At 39.8% G+C, this 18882-nt stretch overlaps 1 protein-coding gene across 2 annotated transcripts in view; it reads right to left on the bottom strand.

Annotated features, from left to right (window-relative positions):
* Positions 1 to 18882, bottom strand: part of CACNB2 (calcium voltage-gated channel auxiliary subunit beta 2) — a 183049-nt gene that overhangs the window by 93592 nt on the left and 70575 nt on the right. Inside the window, exon 1 of one of the 2 annotated variants that reach the window (XM_017817215.1) lies at positions 17626 to 17722. The exons of the other annotated variant lie outside the window; for it this stretch is intronic. Within the exon in view, the coding sequence (XP_017672704.1) occupies positions 17626 to 17658 (33 nt within the window). The 5' untranslated portion in view covers positions 17659 to 17722. Of the gene's footprint in view, positions 1 to 17625; positions 17723 to 18882 lie in introns of those variants that run through there. 2 annotated transcript variants of the gene reach the window in all.

Below are 18882 nucleotides of genomic sequence, written 5' to 3'. Positions count from 1 at the left end.
CTGATGACTGTGTTGTCTTTGAGGTGTTTTTCAGTAACTCCCAGAACAATCTTCACCACCACCATTTTTACCAGTCACTGAAGTGAGACTGACAGATCCCTAGTTTCCAGGGTCATCCCTCTTACCATTCTTGAAAACTGGGACATTTGCCAGCTTCCATTCAACTGGGATCTCTCCAGATTACCAAGGCCATTCAAAAGTCATTGAGAGAGGTCTCGCAACGAAATGAGCCAGCTCTTCTGAGTACTCTTGGATGATTCTCATCAAGCCCCATAAGCAGCAAATCCTGCACAATTTTGGGGTTGACAGATTTTATCATTCTCACAGTCATAGTCCTGCAGCTCAGGGCTCTGGGACCCCCATAGCCCATCACTAGTGTTGAAGCAAAGAAAGCATTAAACATCTCTGCTTTTTCTATGTCCCCATTTGTGTGGTGACAATCCTTATCAAGTAATAGGTCAATGTTATTTCTGGATTGCCTTTTGCTAATAAAATATTTAAAAAAACACTTTTTATTGCCCCCCACATTTCTGGCTAGCTTCAACTGTATTAGAGCTTTGGCTGCACAAATTTTCTCTCTACGATAGTGAGTACCATCTCTGTAGTAGTCCCACATCTCCTGACCTTTCTTCCATTGGCTTTTTTTGCCTTAGCTTCAGAAGAAGATCACTGCTCAGCCAAGCTGGCCTTCTGCTTTACCTGTTGGACCTCTGACATTTTGAAATTGCCTGCTTCTCTGCCTTTAGGAGGTGGTGCCTGAAAAGCAACCAGCACTAATGGACCCCAATACCTTCAAAAGTGTTTTCCCAGGGGACCTTACTCACTAGTTCCCTGAACAGTCTGAAGTCTCCTCTCCTCATATCCAGTGTTGAAATTTGCTGTCAGTTTTCCTCCTATCATGAGAGATTTTTAACCTGACTGCTTCATGATCTCTTTCGCCAAGGCAGCTACCAATCACCACTTCACTCACAAGACCCTCCCTGTTAACAAGGAACAAATCAAGAAGGATATCTTTCCTAATCACTTCCCTTAGGACCTGCACCATAAAGTTATCATCTAGATGTTGTAGGAATCTTCTGGACCTGTTTTTGCTAGCGGTGTGGTGATCCCAGTTAACATTTGACAAGTTGAAGTTCCCCATAAGGGCAAGGATGAATGATTTAGAAGTATCCCTTAATTCCTTAAGAATAATTCTTCAATGTCGTCCTAACTGAGTGGCCTAGAGAAGACTCCCACAATGATATACACTTTATTTGTTTGTCCCTTAATCCTTAGCCAGAGGCTCTCAAGTGTGCCAATGCCAACTGCAAGTTTCAGCACTCAGATGTTGTCAGCTTTCAAAGGTAACTACTGTTTTTACATATAGCTTTGCTTGTTACCTTTCATTTCTATACCATAAATATAATGTTCATCTGTTTAAATAACTATCTTTTTTCCCGTATCTCTAAATGGGTTAGTCTGACAATCATGCACTCTGAAAAAAAGCGCCATCACACGCTAGTTGTCTAGTGCTAAGTTTATTTTCCAGTCCATCGTCTACTACAGAAATTTTGATTTTCTGGTCATGATCTTTTGTTAACAGCAGTCAGTGACTGTCATGACATAAAACACTGAGCAATTTGCTCACTGCTTATATTAGGAGAGGTTTTCTTACCAGCACCTTTGTTAAACTGTGCACAGTGAAGATTAAAGAATTAATTAATTGGATTTCCCTAACCTAGGCTCACTGAAAACCCAAACCCATCAAACAGAGGGTCGTTTGTGACTCAGTCAAGGTATATCTTGCAGATGTGATGACTCTTTAAGCATCTGCAGCCTTCCTCTCTTTGATATTGCCAGAAACACCAAGTGAGCAGCTTTCACACTGCATGGCACCATTTACTTCAGGGTATACACACTGCAAAAAATACACATATCCTCATCAATGGGCTAAATGTAAACCCAGTTTCCAAGAGTGTCAGAAGTCACGTGAGTCCTTGTGGTTTCAGGTGTTAGTCCTTTGTTTCAGCCTTCATCCTTGTACGCTGCTAGAAAAATATCAGGACTGCTTCTTTATACCCATTACCTATCCACCAGGTCTAGAGTAAACTGAAGCAAACTACTTATGATTTTACCAAGAGGACAAGGCTCCTTTCACTATTTACATACTACAATTATTCTCATCTAATTTCAAGAATGCAACAGTCTGTAATACTTTCACATCAATGGAAAAATCTCTGGAAAGGCCTTTTGTCCCTCTTGCCTATCACATATCAAAATGATCTTGGAAAATTCTCTCTCTCCAGCATATATCTTCATAGTTTTTGTTCTAAAATGAAAATATACCAGTTAATGTATAGATTGATTGATGCCAACTGTTGCCATCCACTGGCTCCACTGTCTTTTGAAAGAAGGAGAGCAAGATAGAGTTTGTGATTCTAACTCTGCTCACTTTTAGAGCACTCTCCCCATCTCTGTATGTTGCCTCTGAAGCCTCTGTATGTTATGGTCCCTGTTTTCCATCTGCAAGGGAACACAGGAATGTGAAGAGTATATATAACACTTGTTTACAAAAAAGAATTAGTAAAAGGTTGTGTATTATAGTATATAATATACTATATATAGTATATTCTTGTAGCTAAAACAGATATTGTACTATGGATTTATATTGGCACTATTGAAATATGACTGCTTAAATAAAGATGGGAGGGTTAAAAGAGAAGTGTCTGTTGTAGGTAACATGGAAACAGAAAAGTGTTTACTGCAGAAGATGGTGATAGTGATTAGATGGTAACCTGAAAGGAAGTAAAATATAAATGAATTGCAATAGAAAAACTAAAGGAAATCATAAAAGCAGCACATGTTGTAGTGAACTTTTCTAATTCAATGTTGGAATATTTTGTGTTTTCTGAAATATTTAAATGTTAGGACAGTACAACAGCCACTTTCCAGTATAACAACTAAATCCAGGTTTCTAAAATTATTGCAACCCAGAAGACTAAACATTTTCTGTTTTCCAGACATAAAGAAACATCAGGAACAGACCTCTTTCTGATTCAGAACAGACTTTGCCTGGGTCAGGAGAGCACATTATATCATATCCCTCACTAAGCCATTTCTTCCTCTAGAAGATGCACCAAATTTTTAACCACTGGTTGCTCTTTCATCTGTTGTTGCTATACTGAATACTGACAGAAAATACATGCTTATTGCCCTCCCACCACATTCCTCTGAGGAGACTGGCTCTGTGCTTTTGATAACCTCCTTGCATATGCTGAAGAATCTTGTCTCCAGGCTGTGCAAGCCCTCGTTCCTCAGCCTACATCTGAAGGCCAAGTGATCCAGCCTCAACCATCCTTGAGGCCCTTCACTGAACCCTCTCTGATTTGTCCACATATTTCATCTATTGGGGCACCAAAACTGGTCACAGTAAAGCAGGTATGTCCTAACGAGTGCTGTGATCACTTCCCTGGATATAATGCCTGTGCTCCTGTTCATACAGGACTCAAGAGTTCAGGATTTCAAAAGAGTCTGTGACCTTGGAAATACAATAGAATTCTTCTAAAAAAAGAGCAAACATACACTTTGAGCAAACCTCCATTTATAGATTTCACATGAGCTATACAACAGTCAACTTGTTCAAAAATTTTAAGACAAGCAGTACCTCAGATTGCTGTAAAACAGCATTATTAATATGCTACCAGGATCAATTAACTTTGTAAAATCTCTCAGATGAAGAGATTCCTTCCAACACATCCCTAGCAAGTTCCTACTTACAAGAGTCTTCAGCACCTGCAATGATGAAAGACACAAGAATGAAATTCCAGTTCTGCAAGCCTTAAGGTCTCAAAACATGTGCTAACTCTCACCAAAGAAATACAAACAACCCCATGTCATCCCTGACAATTCATTTTTTTTCAGGAATTGCACTGGCTAAAGCCTGTTTTTCCTCTCTGCTCCATTGTTTGGTAAGGAAATCAATTCCCTCCTTAAACTCATATTTTTACGCTCAATTAAAAGTCATATTTCCTCCAGTTTACAGAATCACAGAATCTGCTGAGTTGGAAGGGAGCCACAAGGATCATTGAGTCCAACTCCCAGCTCTGCTGGAGGACCATCCCCAAGAGTCACACCATGTGCCTGAGAGTATCATCCAAATGCTTCTTGAACTCTGTCAGGCTTGGTGCTGTGACTACTGTCCTGGACAGTGTGTTCCTGCACCCAGCCACCCTCTGGGTGAAGAGCCTTTTCCTAATATCCAACCTAAACCTCTCCTGACACAACTTCAGGCCATTCCCTCAGATCCTGTCACTGGTCACCACAGAGAAGTGATCAGTGCCTGCCCCTCCTCTTCCCTTCACAAGGAAGTTGTAACTGCAATGAGGTCTCCCCTCAGTCTCCTCTCCTCCAGGCTGAACAGACCAAGTGCCCTCAGCCGCTCCTCACATGGCTTCCCCTCGAAGCTCTTCACCACCTTCATTGCCCTCCTTTGGGCACTCTCTAAACAGCTTAATACATTTCTTATATTGCCGTGCCCAAAACTGCACACACAGTATTCAAGGTGAGGCTGCACCAGTGCAGAGCAGAGCAGGACAATCCCCTCCCTCAACTGGTTGGCGATGCTTTGCCTGATGCTTCCCAGGACACGGAGTGATAGCAGCAGTGGTATTGATGATAAGTTTGGCTTATCAACACTCCTGGCTGCCAGGGCACTGCTGACTCATATTTTAACTTGCTGTCTACCAGGACTCCCAGGTCCCTTTCTGGGCACTGTGTTCCAGCATCTCATTCCCCAGTCTGTACAAACACCCAGGTGCAGAATCTGGCATTTTGCCTTGTTGAACTTCATATGGTTGATTATAGCCCAGTTCTCTAATTTGTCGAGGTCTCTCTGCAGGGCCTCCCTGCCTTCGAGGGAGTCAACAGTTCCTCCCAGCTTTGTGTCATCTGCAAACTTGCTTATTATCCCTTCCAGTTCTGCATCCAAGTCATTTATGAAGACACTGAAGAGCACAGGGCCTAAGATGGAGCCCTGGGGAACCCCACTAGTGACAGGTCGCCAGTCTGATATCATCCCATTCGCTGTTACCCTCTGTGCTCAACCAGTGAGCCAATTCCTCACCCAGTCCATGATGTGTTTATCCAGCTCTGTGCTGGACAGTTTGTGCAGAAGGATCCTGTGAGAGAGAGTATTGAAAACTTTATTGAAATTCAAAAAGATTACATCAACTCGCTTCCCTTAAGCAACTAGGTGGGTTACCTTGTCATGAAAGGATATCACGTTTCATAAAAAGGACTTTCCCTTACAAGGGAATCAGCTCTTGCTTGAGGTATTACCACCTAAACTTATTATCAGTACCACTGCTGCTATCACCGCTGCATTTCTGCTGACGGACAGGAATATTACAAAGGTGTCACTGAGATTGCTGCTCTGCTGTCTTAATCAGTAAGGACACTCTTATTTGGACGAGAGTCCTAAAAATAAAGAGAGTGAACTAGGAGCCAGCAGGAAGCAGGTAGATGAATGATGGGCATCATCCATATCACCCAGAAGAGGAGCACCATTACAAAGTAGCAAAGAAGGGTTAGAGAGGAAAAATCTCAGAGTAATAGAAGAAAGATATAAGATAATATTTCAAGAATGTAAGAGATGGATGGTAGTCCAATGAGCATTTCTGAGCTTTTACTAGTTCTCGCCACTCACTCTCCAGTTTAGCAGCAGAGAAGATCACAGAAGCAGAAAGGTGTCTTTTCTAGGATGAAAAATATTGTAGAAAAATATCGACAAACCAAAAAAAATTACCTCAGTGTTATTTGTGCTTATATACCTGGCACTAAAAGGAGAGTTAGTAAGCTATCTTCCTTCTTTTATTATTTTTAATAATATACATTTTTGTAATATCTAACCATCTCTGTACTGTAGGTAATTTTCCATTAGAGCCAGCCAATAAATACCAGGTGGTTCTAGGCTTCTGAATTGAAGCATATAAACAGAAAGCTAATTCCACAACTGTTTTTTCTGATTACAAGCATTCAACAGGCTCTCTGTGTTCATCCTGTTTTACATGAAGTCAGTTCCCAAAGTACACATGGGCAGACAAATATTACCAAATTCTAAAGAAACCCAAGATGCATCATCTTTTCTAGGTCACATCTATTGCCAGCTTAGTAGTCATGTAGATTGTATATGTGCTGCTATATCACAATTCAAATACATTTGTACTCAAACCCCTTCAAGGATTCTTCAGACACAATGTGAGCGTCCCTGACCAGGCTAAAGTCAGAAGTCAACACTAAATGCAACACTAGGTTTGCACTGCTCTCCTTCCATCAATCCTTCTGTAATAGTTAGTCTATCAATATTCAGCAGTAATTAATACGTTAGCATCTTCCTTCCTGTTCAAAGTTTTTGAGTTTACAATGCATAAACCAAAAATTACAGCTTATTGTTTCTTTCATCATGCAGAAGAAAAGGAAATGTTTGTTGCTGTAGTTGGCACAGTAACACAGTATGGTCTTTTATAACCTCTTGTGTTTTGTCAGTTGTCTGCAGGCAGAAAAAGGCATCAACATTTTTTAGTCCTGTTCATTTTCAAAATCATCATAGCCTATGATCTCTATAGCAGTTCCTTCTTGTTTCCTCTTTGATTAGGCTAAAATAGACCTTATTTAAATCAAATAGCATTTCACTCACGTCATAAAATCTACCAGAGAAGTCCAGGAACAACACTTTCAATTGTCACAAGGCAAGCTGATCCACAAAACATGTTGTGTAACTGGCAGGACTAATCTCTCCCACCACGCTTACAGACACAGATGTCCAGGTTTATTTAAAATAGCCCTAAGCAAAACAGCACAAATTGCCATGCTTGGTTTTTTTAAATATATTCATTTTACTGGGAGGCATTTGATTACAGAAATATCTGAAATTTTCTTCCTGTGCTGACAAGGCTACAACAGCTAGAGGAAATGTTATCAGGTTGGATTGTATTTTCTCTCTCAGGACACCAAGGACAGTCCCATCTAAACGATTTGGCAGATATTCTGGCCTGCAAATTCCACCAAACCTCTGGATCCAAACTGATAAGAACATTATTTTCTACTAACATGATATTGCTGAACAGAATTATTCATTTCTCCTTACAAATCGGTGTTACTGGGAGAGGTGGGGAATAACATTCACGCATGCATAGGAAAACTCTTAGAAGGCAAACCTGCTTAAGTTATCAGGAAATGGGTGCATGTGGTGATTATTTAAAAGAAAAAAAAGCATTTTCTCACTGTTAAGTTCAAGTGAAATTTCAATCAGCAAAATCAAAATTTCACATACGGTACTAGAGCCTTGTACAATGAGCCTTATGATTTTGCTTTAGCATGTCTGAAGGCCACCCATGTTCTTGCCAGGATGTCTGTATAATGAATAACAGAACTACAGCACACAATCCAAATAATTCCATTTAGAAGGAATCAAGGGAAACAGAACACAATTTTCTTAAATGTATGGAGTAAACCACAATAATATTCATATGATAAATTGACTATATTTGAGCAACAATCTGAACCTCTGTCCTTCAGATTGTACTTTATAGATATATCCCTATATTTACATGGAATGGACATGAAGGTAAAAGAATCACAGTGAAGTACAGATTAGAGGCCTAAAATTTCAGAATTATATTGGGCATCCTTCAGTAAAGGGAACTAAATCATGGGCAACTGCTGGACAAGATGAAAACTTCTAAGAGTGAGTTTTGACTTATAAAAAACCTGGGAATTTCTACTTCGGTGCCCTTAAGACTTCTACATAGCTTGCATGCTCTGAATGGAATCACAGAAAAAAAGTAGACTGGTGAGAAGACATCTGGAGAAAAGACATCTAGTTCAACCTCGTGCTCACTAGTGCCAGATTCAAAGCCCAATTAGCTCACTCAGGGCCTTGTCTAGTTAAGTTTTGACAATCTCCATGGATTAAAATTTTTCAAGTTTACAAAGAATTTTAGTTGTTAATCTCCTACACCAGAAAAATAAAGAAATTCTAAGAGTAATTAACATCTAAAGATAATAAACTCTGAAGTTATACGACATTTAGCCTCAAAAATTAGCCACTGAGCTGCCTCCACAAGCAGATAAATACAAGCCTATGAATTTAAGCACTAAGTCAAGTTCATTAAAGTCCATTTCTGCACATAAAATAAACCTCAAATGAAAAAAAAGTTTATAATTTCCCTTCAGGCAAATAAACTTTATAAAAAGACATGCAGAGAACCTTTTCTTATCATACTTAGTTGTTACTTAAAGGAATAGCTTTGAAATACAATTATGTTCTTATGATACATGCATGCATCAGCCTTGCTCCTATAAACTGACCTAGAATTTCTGTAATGATCTACCTGCCCTTAGACTTCAGCACTCAACTGAGTAGGTAGCATTCTCATTTTTGATTTCTGAATCAACATTGCTTAGCTTGTATCAATACACAAATTTAAAGAAATTATTTTTATATAAAGAATTTATTTCTAATAAGAACATTTGTGTAGATATTTAGGAAAAAAAAACCAAAAAATGTCTTAAAAAAAAAGTAAAACAAAAAAAGTATTAAAACCAATTAACTCCATTTGTCTGGTTTGTAAGACCTGACAGAACTATAAAACTCTATTGTAAATCATACAATTTGATATGTAATTCAAGCATTTTAAATGCCAAAAAGTCCTATGTATTGTTAAATTAAAAGTTATAGAATCACACTGTGTTGTAAACAACAGTGTACAATGAAATATGCACAGGAGAATTTATCAGGGAATTTATTATTCCATTTCTCAGAAAAAAACTTTTTAAAATGTCTGGTTCCTATAGTCCTGTAGTTACAGCAATGAAAATGCCCAAGTTTTGCCAAATTTTCTCCTGGCAGAATCTTACACATTAATTCTGATCAGAGATGTATAAAATAATAAACAATAATAAGCCAGCTTGGCTATCATTACCTGTTTCTGTGTAAATAAAGGGCTTGCTGAAAAAAGAATTGATGATTCCTATCAAAGATTAGTTACCTATCTCAGCATTTTGTCATTCGTATTCATCAGGTGAAGTCATTATCTGGAAAGTAACATGTATTATAAGTAAACAAACAGCACTTCATTTGGTCAGCCCAGTTGCCCAGAGCTTGTTTATAATTTAGAGAAGACATGTCTTCATGAAGATAGATGTCTATGGCTTTGGTAAGGAGGTAGATGGATTCTTTTCCTGTGAACCAGTATTAAATAAAAACAAATGGTAGGTTTACTGTGATCAACTGTTTCTGAATTTGTTCAGCAGACCTACTTATTATTATCAACTGGAAAACAAAAACATATTTCCAAACAGACATAAACACAAAACCTCAATTGCAAAAGAAGAGGGAAAAAAAGGAGGGGGATAAAAAAAAGGAATTGTGCCTGGAAAAGACTAACAAAGAAACTTCAGATCAGATAATCTGAAATAGGATTTTTGGCTCTTGATTTCCCTGTGTGGAAGGTTCCTATCAAAACGCTACTGGACTATATCCAGCCTGCACGCTAGGAGTGCTTATTTGAGCTGTCATAACTGCTATAGTTTTGAAAGGTCAAGAGAGCAACAAACTATCTAGACTGCCAGACACCACCTCACATACCATTGATGGGAGGGAAGTAGTTGTGCTACCTGGGATAGAGCATCCAAAACAGGCAGTCTGCCGCACCAGGCAGGCAGGCACGTAATGCAGACAGAGTGAACACGCCTTCTTGACTTTAGTTTTCCATATGTGCTGCAGGGAAGTCACGATTTCAATTTTGCACATAAAACATCTTCTGCTAACCCTTCTGCCAGCCCTTCTGCTACCTTACATCCATCCACAGGCTAAACAACATAGACATCAAAATGCATGTCATAAATACTTAACTGGAAAACAAATTTTAACATAACTCTATTGTTAAAGGCACCACACTGGGGCTCCTGCAAGATCTGGATTTTTTTTGTACTATATCCATGCACAGCATAAGTCCCATTTCTTTAACCAAAGACATTCAAGCTACCTTCTTCTAAATAGCTCCAACTTTGGGCTCCACCCCAAGTGTTATAAATGGATCACTTAAACCACACATGCAATTAGTATCTTTTACCCAGAAGACTTCTCTAGCTGCATGGGTCTCCTGATATCTAATGAAATAAAAAGTATGAATATATGCAGTGTAACAGGGAGGAAGTTGTAAATAATTCCCAAAAGCCTGGAAAAATACACAGACACAACACATGTGCAGAGGAATCCAAGGATTAAGTGTGTTTTTGCTACATAAATCAGAGAAGTCCAGTGAACTAGCTTATTGCTAGCTCTGTGCTACCCTACCTAGATTACTGCCCCTACCCCTAACATTTGAGTACATTATGAATATGGAATAGAAAAACTCAAGTATTCCTGATCACGAAGTCATTAAGTTATTTTTTTCCCAAAGTCTGTACTGGTTCACTTCAGTGAGGCAAACTATCCCAGTTAACACAAGAGGTCGATTAGTGCTCTGCCAAGATGCAGATCATTATCACAGTCATTTCCTTCAGAGGTAAAAAAACCTGAAACCAAGACCAATTAATGAATTTACAGATTTCATCAGGACTTGGTGCTATCAACACACTTAGAAGCCAGATCTTATGAGAAACTTCCTTCCCTCCTTCCCACTGCTATTTCAAATGGAAAAGTAGCTGAGAAGTTCAGAGCTACCTCAAGCAGTTTGGTAGAGGACACGCAGAGACAGGTCTCTCCACTCATCTCCACCCTTTGGGGTTTTTTCCATCACTACAAGCAGAAAGATGGAGGTGGAAGCAAAGAAAGGAGCTACAATAAAAACACACAAACAAAACACTCAGCACTGGTGAGGCCACACCTGGAATGATGTGTTCAGTTACTGGCTCCTCAGGAAAAGGAAGACGAAGACGTTCTGGAGAGAGTCCAATGAAAGGCCACAAAGATGATGAAGGGACTGGAGCATGTCTTACATAAGGAAAGGCTGAGAGAGCTTAAACTGTTCAGCCTGTAGAAGAAAAGGCTCAGGGGGCATCTTTTTGTTTTATATAAATACCTGAAAGGAGGGTACAAAGAGGGTGGAGCCAAGCTCTTCTCAGTGGTGCCCAGTCACAAGACCAGAGGCAGTGGGCACAAACTGAAACACAGGAGGTTCAGAAACTTTTTCACCATGAAGGTGACTGAACACTGCCATATACTGTCCAGAAAGGTTGTGGAGTCTCTATCCTTGAAGATTCTCAAAACCTGCCTGGACATGGTCCTGTGCCACTGGCTGTAGGTGGCCCTGCCTGAGCAGGAGGGTTGGACCAGATGACCTCCAGAAATGTCTTCCACTCTCAACCATTCTGTGATTTTGTGAAAAGTGTTCACAAGGCTGCTCACCCACACCATCTGTGTACTCAATTTGTAAGTACTCTGTTTTTGTTATTTTGTCTTCATGTTTGTGAGGTGAACTGCACTGGTCCTCCCAACACAGGCCAGTTTTCACTCTTCACACTTCTTAGCCTCTGCTCTGTAAACAGAAGTAAACTTCTCCCTTGCTATTTCATCACCTGGAGCTGGTCAGTGTGGTTGGTTTCTAAATGTTGAAAACTGTTTGGCCTTTGTTCACTTCACAGAGCTCCCTCCCACGCATGCCTTAGGTACAAACCTGCTTCTCAAACATCGTGTACTAACTGCAGTCCTCTTCCACAATGATAGATGTCTTCATTCCCTTCCTCCATTGTCTTCAGACACCTCTCAGCACTAGCCCAGTACGAAAGGATCCACGTTAATTGCAGTTGTTGATTTGCTTCCTACTTTCTGTTGGAAATACCTATTTCTAAAAGTTAATTCCTGAAAGTGGAACCCTGTCTTTAATCTCCAAGAGCACCACATACCCCAGGACACTAAGTTATAAAACAGGTATGCTGTGCTTTACTTGAGGGGCAGCTGATCTACCGCTCATAGACTCGTACGTAACAGGGCTTACACCTCAGTGCCTCCATCTACAACCTTCACAGAGCCCCCTACCTTTTTCTTGACTGTTTATGTGTTGGATTGTGGGAACAGAGGTAGAGGAAGGTCAGACACAGTAAAAATACCTTCAGTGTATTGTCAATAATATAAAAGGCTCCATCCTGAGTCAGTGAAATTCAAGTTAAAAACAGCAGACAAGGAAAAGAAAGCCATATGAAGCTAAAAGAGTAACATCATTATTAAACAATCTATTCCATATACACTACAGGAAGTTAGATTAAAAAGTGATTTTTCTCTGGGGAAAAAGGTGTGGTTGCTACAGTTGTGCAATTCACTAACTGGAAAGTACACTGGGTATTTTGAGAGAAACGCAGAAATGACCAATACCTTTCTCTGCACAGGTTTATTAGAGTTTCCCTCTCTAGTGTTTCCCTATTCTAAACTGAAACTGCTTCAAGAGCCATTCTGCTACAGGATCGAAACCAGCAGCTCTTCCAGGCTTCCCTTGGGGGAATCCCAAAACTCACATGCAGTGCTTAAAACACAGCTGCGACGTCTCTGAGCTTGTCATGGGGAACGATGCCATACAGAATGACCCTCATTTTTCCAATTTAGGAAAGAAAAACTGTATTGCTTCTACACTTTGGCTGCTGCAGAGAATCCACAGGGAAAAGGCTTGCTAAGGGTGACTGTTTCACGAATTTACATCCAGCTCTGGATGTGAACACATCTATCTTTCATATGTAAGCAATTCCTTCTTCCACATTAAGTGTTCTTGCCAAACACACAGTTTTAGGCATGAAACTCCATTCCTAGTGCTCCTGTACAACACTTATGATTGGAAATTAATCAAATGCTAGCATTTGTTATGTATAAAGCTGGTATTTTTAAAGAAATTTACAAGGTTTAAAAAATAAACATCTATTGTTACTAGAAACGAACCAAGTATCTCCTCATATTTAAAGACAAAGAATCAAAATGTCAAGGATTTGTCCAAGGATGGACTCATGGCTCTGATGTTAACCTCAGAGGCTGAATTTAATTTGACTACCTTTCAAGTCTGTACTTCAAGTTACACTCACATGTTGTACTACTTATCTATTTGAACAAAGCATTAGGTGTTGTTGCCTTAGGTTGAACTAAGGTGAACATAGAAAAGTAACTCCAAAATGTTATAGTTACCTTTTTACAGCATTCTGCCACAGGTAAAATTCAAGGGAGAGGTTCCCAAAGAAGCAATTCTGATTTATAATTTTCAGCCACGTTCCTGTGTCAGTCCACAATATGATTAAAACTACTGTTGCTAAACAGTTACACATGACTCTCTCCATTTTTAAACAACACCCTTATTATCTTTTCTCCCTTCATTCAGATTCTGAAATAAGGTAAGTAGTAATGACTCAGAATAAACACTGAAAACACATCACTGTGTTCTTCCTACTGATTTCTAGAACTTACAATAGCATATTTCTAAAATAGGTGGGGTTTTCCCTTCACACAGCAAAATTAGCCCTATCAGCTGAATGTCTGTGCACATGAAATTGGGATTTGTCTGATTCACAAATAGCAGTTAAAAAGTAAGTCTTCTCAAACCTGAATGACATTTGACTGCTTCAAGATCTTTCCCTCCTTTAGAAATTTAGCAGACAGATTTTCATACTTTTTAGAAGATAATGCTGCCCTGCAGGAGCCATGAGTATAACTGGCATCTATCAACATCATACTTAATATTCCATAAGAAGTCCTCCATCCTGCAAGAGGACATAGGAAAACTCCAGGGAAGTGAAGATTTAATTTAAATAGACAAGTTCAAAACTTTTGCCTGGAGAACACAAGTGACAAATGCTGGATTTTCAAGGCAACCAAAACATTTGCTCTGAATATCACAACCACTGGATTTATAAAGAGGTTTCCCATTCTTTGCAAGAACATTTTCCAAGAAAAATATCTATGGAGATCAAAAAAAAGCTGAGTTTTGAGTTTCTTAAGAAATTTAAAAGCAGCTTCTTGTTTGCAAAAGTTTGAAAGTCTCATGCAATAGATTGAATGAAATGCAATGATTTTTCTTAAATGACCAATCACCATGAAAATTCCTCCATGCCCTCGAATTATTCTGCTAAAAAATAGTTTTCCAATGATTAGGTTGTTCTCAGAAGAAATCCTAATTAACCCTACACTTACCATCACAGTGTTTGATCATACTGCCACAACAGAGCCAAAAGTTTCTGCCAGGCAAGACTGCTGTCTGGAAGGAGAGATGAAATGCTAAAGGTGTCCCATGCCCCATCAGAGACAAGTCTGCATCAGTCCTTGCCCACATACCTACACCCAGAGGCCCCTGGCAAGGCAGTGGGGGATGTAGCTGGAGATGCCCAGCACCCACAGCCCTGGCAAGGCCACCTGAGGGAGGAAGAGCAGAGGCTCTGCAGCCATGGGAAAAGTATAGCCTGGGGACACAGCAGAGTCAGCCAGGCCTCCCAAACATGCAAGCACTAGCTAGCACTAGCATCATCCCTTAGCCATCAACTCAAAAGACTCTTGGGAGTAAGTTTTAGATGCTTTTGCTTTTGGAGATTCGTGCAGACTATGATCTACCAGGTATCTGTGAAAAGGAGCTCCCACTTCCTGCTTCATTTTCAATGAACTATTCCAGTTCTGTTTGGTTATCAGAGGTTTATTTTGCAAACAAACAGGAAACACAAACAACTTAGAGCCACAAATGGGACTGTTCGGCCTGTAGCATTTTATAGTTTCCTGTATTTATGAAATTAAATCACTTATATAGCCAAGCACCTCTACAATGCCAAGTACATGGCATAAAAGAATGCCTCAAAAGGTACTACATGTTTATTCCACCAGTTATAAAGAGCTTATTAAGCATCTGCATAAAGTGTTAAAATGCAATGTCAAAGACACTCTGCATCCCAAGCCAGAACATTTATGAAAATACTAATGGAAATAGGAAAGGACCATAGCTACATGGTTTTATTATTTATTTCAAAAATATAGCTTTTGTCACTGTGTCATAAAATGACACTTTGTTTTTATTTTTGAGATGAAGTGGTCATAAACCCCAGCTTTGTCTTTTGATAACTGATTTTTAAGTGATATTATCTCTGTTTAGCTGGGGTTGATGGGAGATGGTATAAAAGTTGATTATCAGTACTGTCAGATATCTAGACTTATTATGCACTCAGAATAAGCTAATAATCCAAGCTTGTTTATAGACAGGAACAAAAAGAAAGCAAAGTGAACACCACATGCAAAAACTGGTAGCACCAGTCTGCACTGTTTTGCTATTAAATTTAACTGAGTTACAACATCGCTTCAGCTGATGTTTCTGCAAGTGTGTATGCAGGCTCATCTGGATGTACATATGGGCATGTGAAATGCACACAGTGATCACATACAGTTCCATTTCTCTATTACTCTATTTAAAAGTTGAGTTTTTAAAGATGGATTTCCACTAAGAGATGCTTTAGTGATATTTTGTTTCATTCCATCAGGAGTCTCCTTCCTAGGATAAAAATCAAATTTTATATCCATAGCTAGAATGCCTAAAACTAAATTAAAATTGCTTTAAATTAATAGCAAACTTAAAATTAAACTCTGAGATTCTTCACTGTCACTCTTTTTACTCACTTCATCTTTTAGTGACTCAAGTGTGGAAGATAAAACAAATGCCTTTTCCACAGTGCAGAGCATATGGTTTCATGAATGACAAATCTACACAGATAGAAGTTTCACATTGATTATAGCTTTTACTGAATAATAAATGTGTTTTTAAAGCTTTATGTATGCCATCAATTCTACTGTACTTCCCACCAAATAAAGCAAACATCTTGGTAAGTATGGCTGCCAAAATAACACCAAAAAAGTGCATCTCTATTTTGCCCTGAACTATTTCGCTTTAAAGAAAAACGAAGAAGAAACGACCAAAATGATGTTTCATTTTGCACTTAATGAAACATTTTATTTGAACAGGTCATTACACTTCAGTTTCAGGGACCTCCAGAGATATCAAAAAGAACAAAAGAAAAAAAAAGGAAATTAAAAAAAACCAACCTGACTCCACACTATTCATGGTGGACTTCTTACTTTTTCTATTGATGTTATTTCAGTTTGCACAACTATGTAGTAGAAAAGGGACTGGAATGACACGGCCCACCTGTCTGGGAAAGGTGTCTTAAACATTAAACTATGCTCCATGACACAGAGTACTTCAATACTTTCTAAAAGTTGAAACAGCATCAGGAGAAGAGATTGAGATTTGAATCCAAAGCCCTAACACCATTCTTTATTAATCTTGGTTATTTTCAAGATACTTCAAAATTTCAGACTATCTATATAAACCAGGAAGTAACTCTACAGGCTACAATGCAATGAAGAGACTGTGCAAAAATCTAAAAATCTGTTAAAAGAGATTTGCAACCCTTTACAAATACCTACAAAATGTAACAAAACAAAACAAAAAAGCTTCAAAACAAGCAAAGTCTCTTTTGCTTTACAATTTTTATACACAAATAAACAATCTACAGTATAATGACTCCAATGCTTTGGAGAAACTAAGTTCTTTTCAGTTGCCTTTCTTGGTTTGTGAAAGTTTGTGCAAGTCACACATACAGATGAGTTCAATGTGCGGACAGCTGCACTTAAATTATTTTCCTGAATGTCTTCTACATTTCTTGCACCTCAAAAACATAGGTGGTTGGAATTAAAAAAAGAAAAAAGGAAAAAATCCAAAATAACTGAATTATACCTTGAAATGAACCCAGACTGCCATAAAAGGCCCTTTCATACTTTGAAGAGCAACTAATAATCAAAACAAAACATTTGCAATTGTCAGTTATGTGCAAAAAATGTGTCACTTTTTAACATATGAAATTTATTTTGATGTCCTATAGTAGAGTTCATACATATTTTTCAGTCTCATTATTTTTCCCCAAAGCTCCTCAGGTTTGCACTCAGTCACGAGTAGGTGGAAGAATGCATCCATTTTGCTTACAGTGTAGCACTTGAACCACAGGCTACAAAATTTTATGTCAAACTTTTATGTCATGCAACAGTGTGGAGCTATTGGTGAATTTCTTCTGGTCTTCTCTGATGTTATCAGCTTATTTCAAATGCTGTTTTACAAACATAAGTAAAGATTTGCCAGATCTTAATGTGGGTGTGTTTGGGTTTTCTTTTAAGCCAGTTTTTTTGATGGACATTGCATTACATTACAATGACGGGCTTCGAACTGCACGAAAGAAACAGTTTGGCAACGTCCCCACAAACATACTATTAAGGGCAGTTCTGTAAGCTCTTTGTAGTCTATCTACATTACAAAGTATGAGACAAAATCTGAATGTAGGCATGGATTTGCTTAACTCAAGAGTCCACATTGCCTATAATATTCAGTAGTTAAATATTTTCAATATCACCGCAATGCAATAAACAAGACAGAGAAAGTAAATTGCATTTTATCTAGCAAATAGTATCTCAGTACTCCAAGAACTTGCAGAAAAATGTCATTTTGAAAAAGCAGTCGAATGAGTGAGTACTGAAGTTCGACCACTGTACTGACAGAAATTCAAACCTGCCCAACAAACTCTGAAGACAGGAATATTAAAAGTAAATAACAATTGAGGGGAAAAAATCCATAGTTTACATCTTACCGCTTCGTATTCCTCACTGCCAAAAAGGTACATAGTTACACCTTCGCAGCCTGACACTAGTTGCCCAGAGCGCCCAAACGCCTGAAGTCAGATCTTCCACTGCATGCTCAGCTCCAGTGTCCCAGCCGGGCAGACTTCCCAGCGGCGGCACAGCTTTCCCACGCTTGGGCTGCTCCTGGAGCGCTGCTGCTCTCGGGCATGAACTCCGAGTCTCTGCTGCGGGGCCGCGGGGCCGGCGGGACGGAAAAGTGCTCGGGGAGCCAAACTCTCCGGACGGCGGCTGCGGCGGCGGCAGCCCCCGAGCCCGTCCGGAGCCGTGCGGGGCGGGCAGCCCCAGCCGGGGCGGTGCGGGGCAGCCCCAGCCGGGGCGGTGCGGGCAGCGGGGGGCGACAGCGCCGCGTTCCGGCCCTGCCCCGCCTCGCACGGCGCCGCCCAAATTGTCTTCGGGGAAACGCGTGGTTGGGAAAGCGCGAGTGGGGCCCGCGGAGCCGCGGCTGGGGGTGGAGAGGCCGGGCGTATCGCGGGAGCAGCGCCTCGGGAGCGGCCGCTCGGTGTGTTCATCACCGAGAAGCTGAGGGGGAGGATGCTGCGGCCGGAGCGCTGGGGGCGAGCCAGCAGCACTGGGTGAACCGAGGGGTCACACTCTGGATCACCTAAACCTACCCCTCGCTCCTTTGAGAGTCCTGCAGAAAGCCATGGAGCTATTTCACTATCTCTTAAAAAAAAAAAAAATTCTCTCTCTTAAAAAAAACAAAACAAAACAACAACAATAACAACAAAAACAGCCCAGGATTCTTTTCTGTTTCTGTGTTTCACTCACTTCACTTTCCTTCTGCTGATTAGTACTAGACTGCTCTGTAAGTGAGACACGATGCAATTTTATCTCTGTAGCACAATGGCACTCAGGTAACAGAAAGTTATACTCGCTACATCCAGTGCACGGGAAGCAGATCCAGCATGCAATACCACACCGTGGTATTCAAGACCTTACCTCGCTCCTGGACAACTTCTAGTCCAGGCAGAGCAGGCAGGAAAGAGTAAAAGCAGTCAAAGAGCAGAATAAAACACTTAACACTAAAAGGCTTCAGAGACTAATTCACCAACAGCATTCCCAAACTAATATTAAAATGGGGCTTAAAAATAAATCCCATTAAAAATGTTTTAGGACAGCATAAAGTAATCCAGGATGAAGAAATAGTGTCCTCTGGGAAAGTCTGTTCTTTACAACTGAGGAAAAGGCCACCAGCTGGCACTCAG

This window comes from Lepidothrix coronata, unplaced genomic scaffold (genome assembly GCF_001604755.1).
Source record: "Lepidothrix coronata isolate B3197 unplaced genomic scaffold, Lepidothrix_coronata-1.0 Scaffold59, whole genome shotgun sequence".
Taxonomy (NCBI): domain Eukaryota; kingdom Metazoa; phylum Chordata; class Aves; order Passeriformes; family Pipridae; genus Lepidothrix; species Lepidothrix coronata.
The sequence above is the reverse complement of the archived record's forward strand: the minus strand, read 5'-3'. Positions and strand labels throughout refer to the sequence as shown.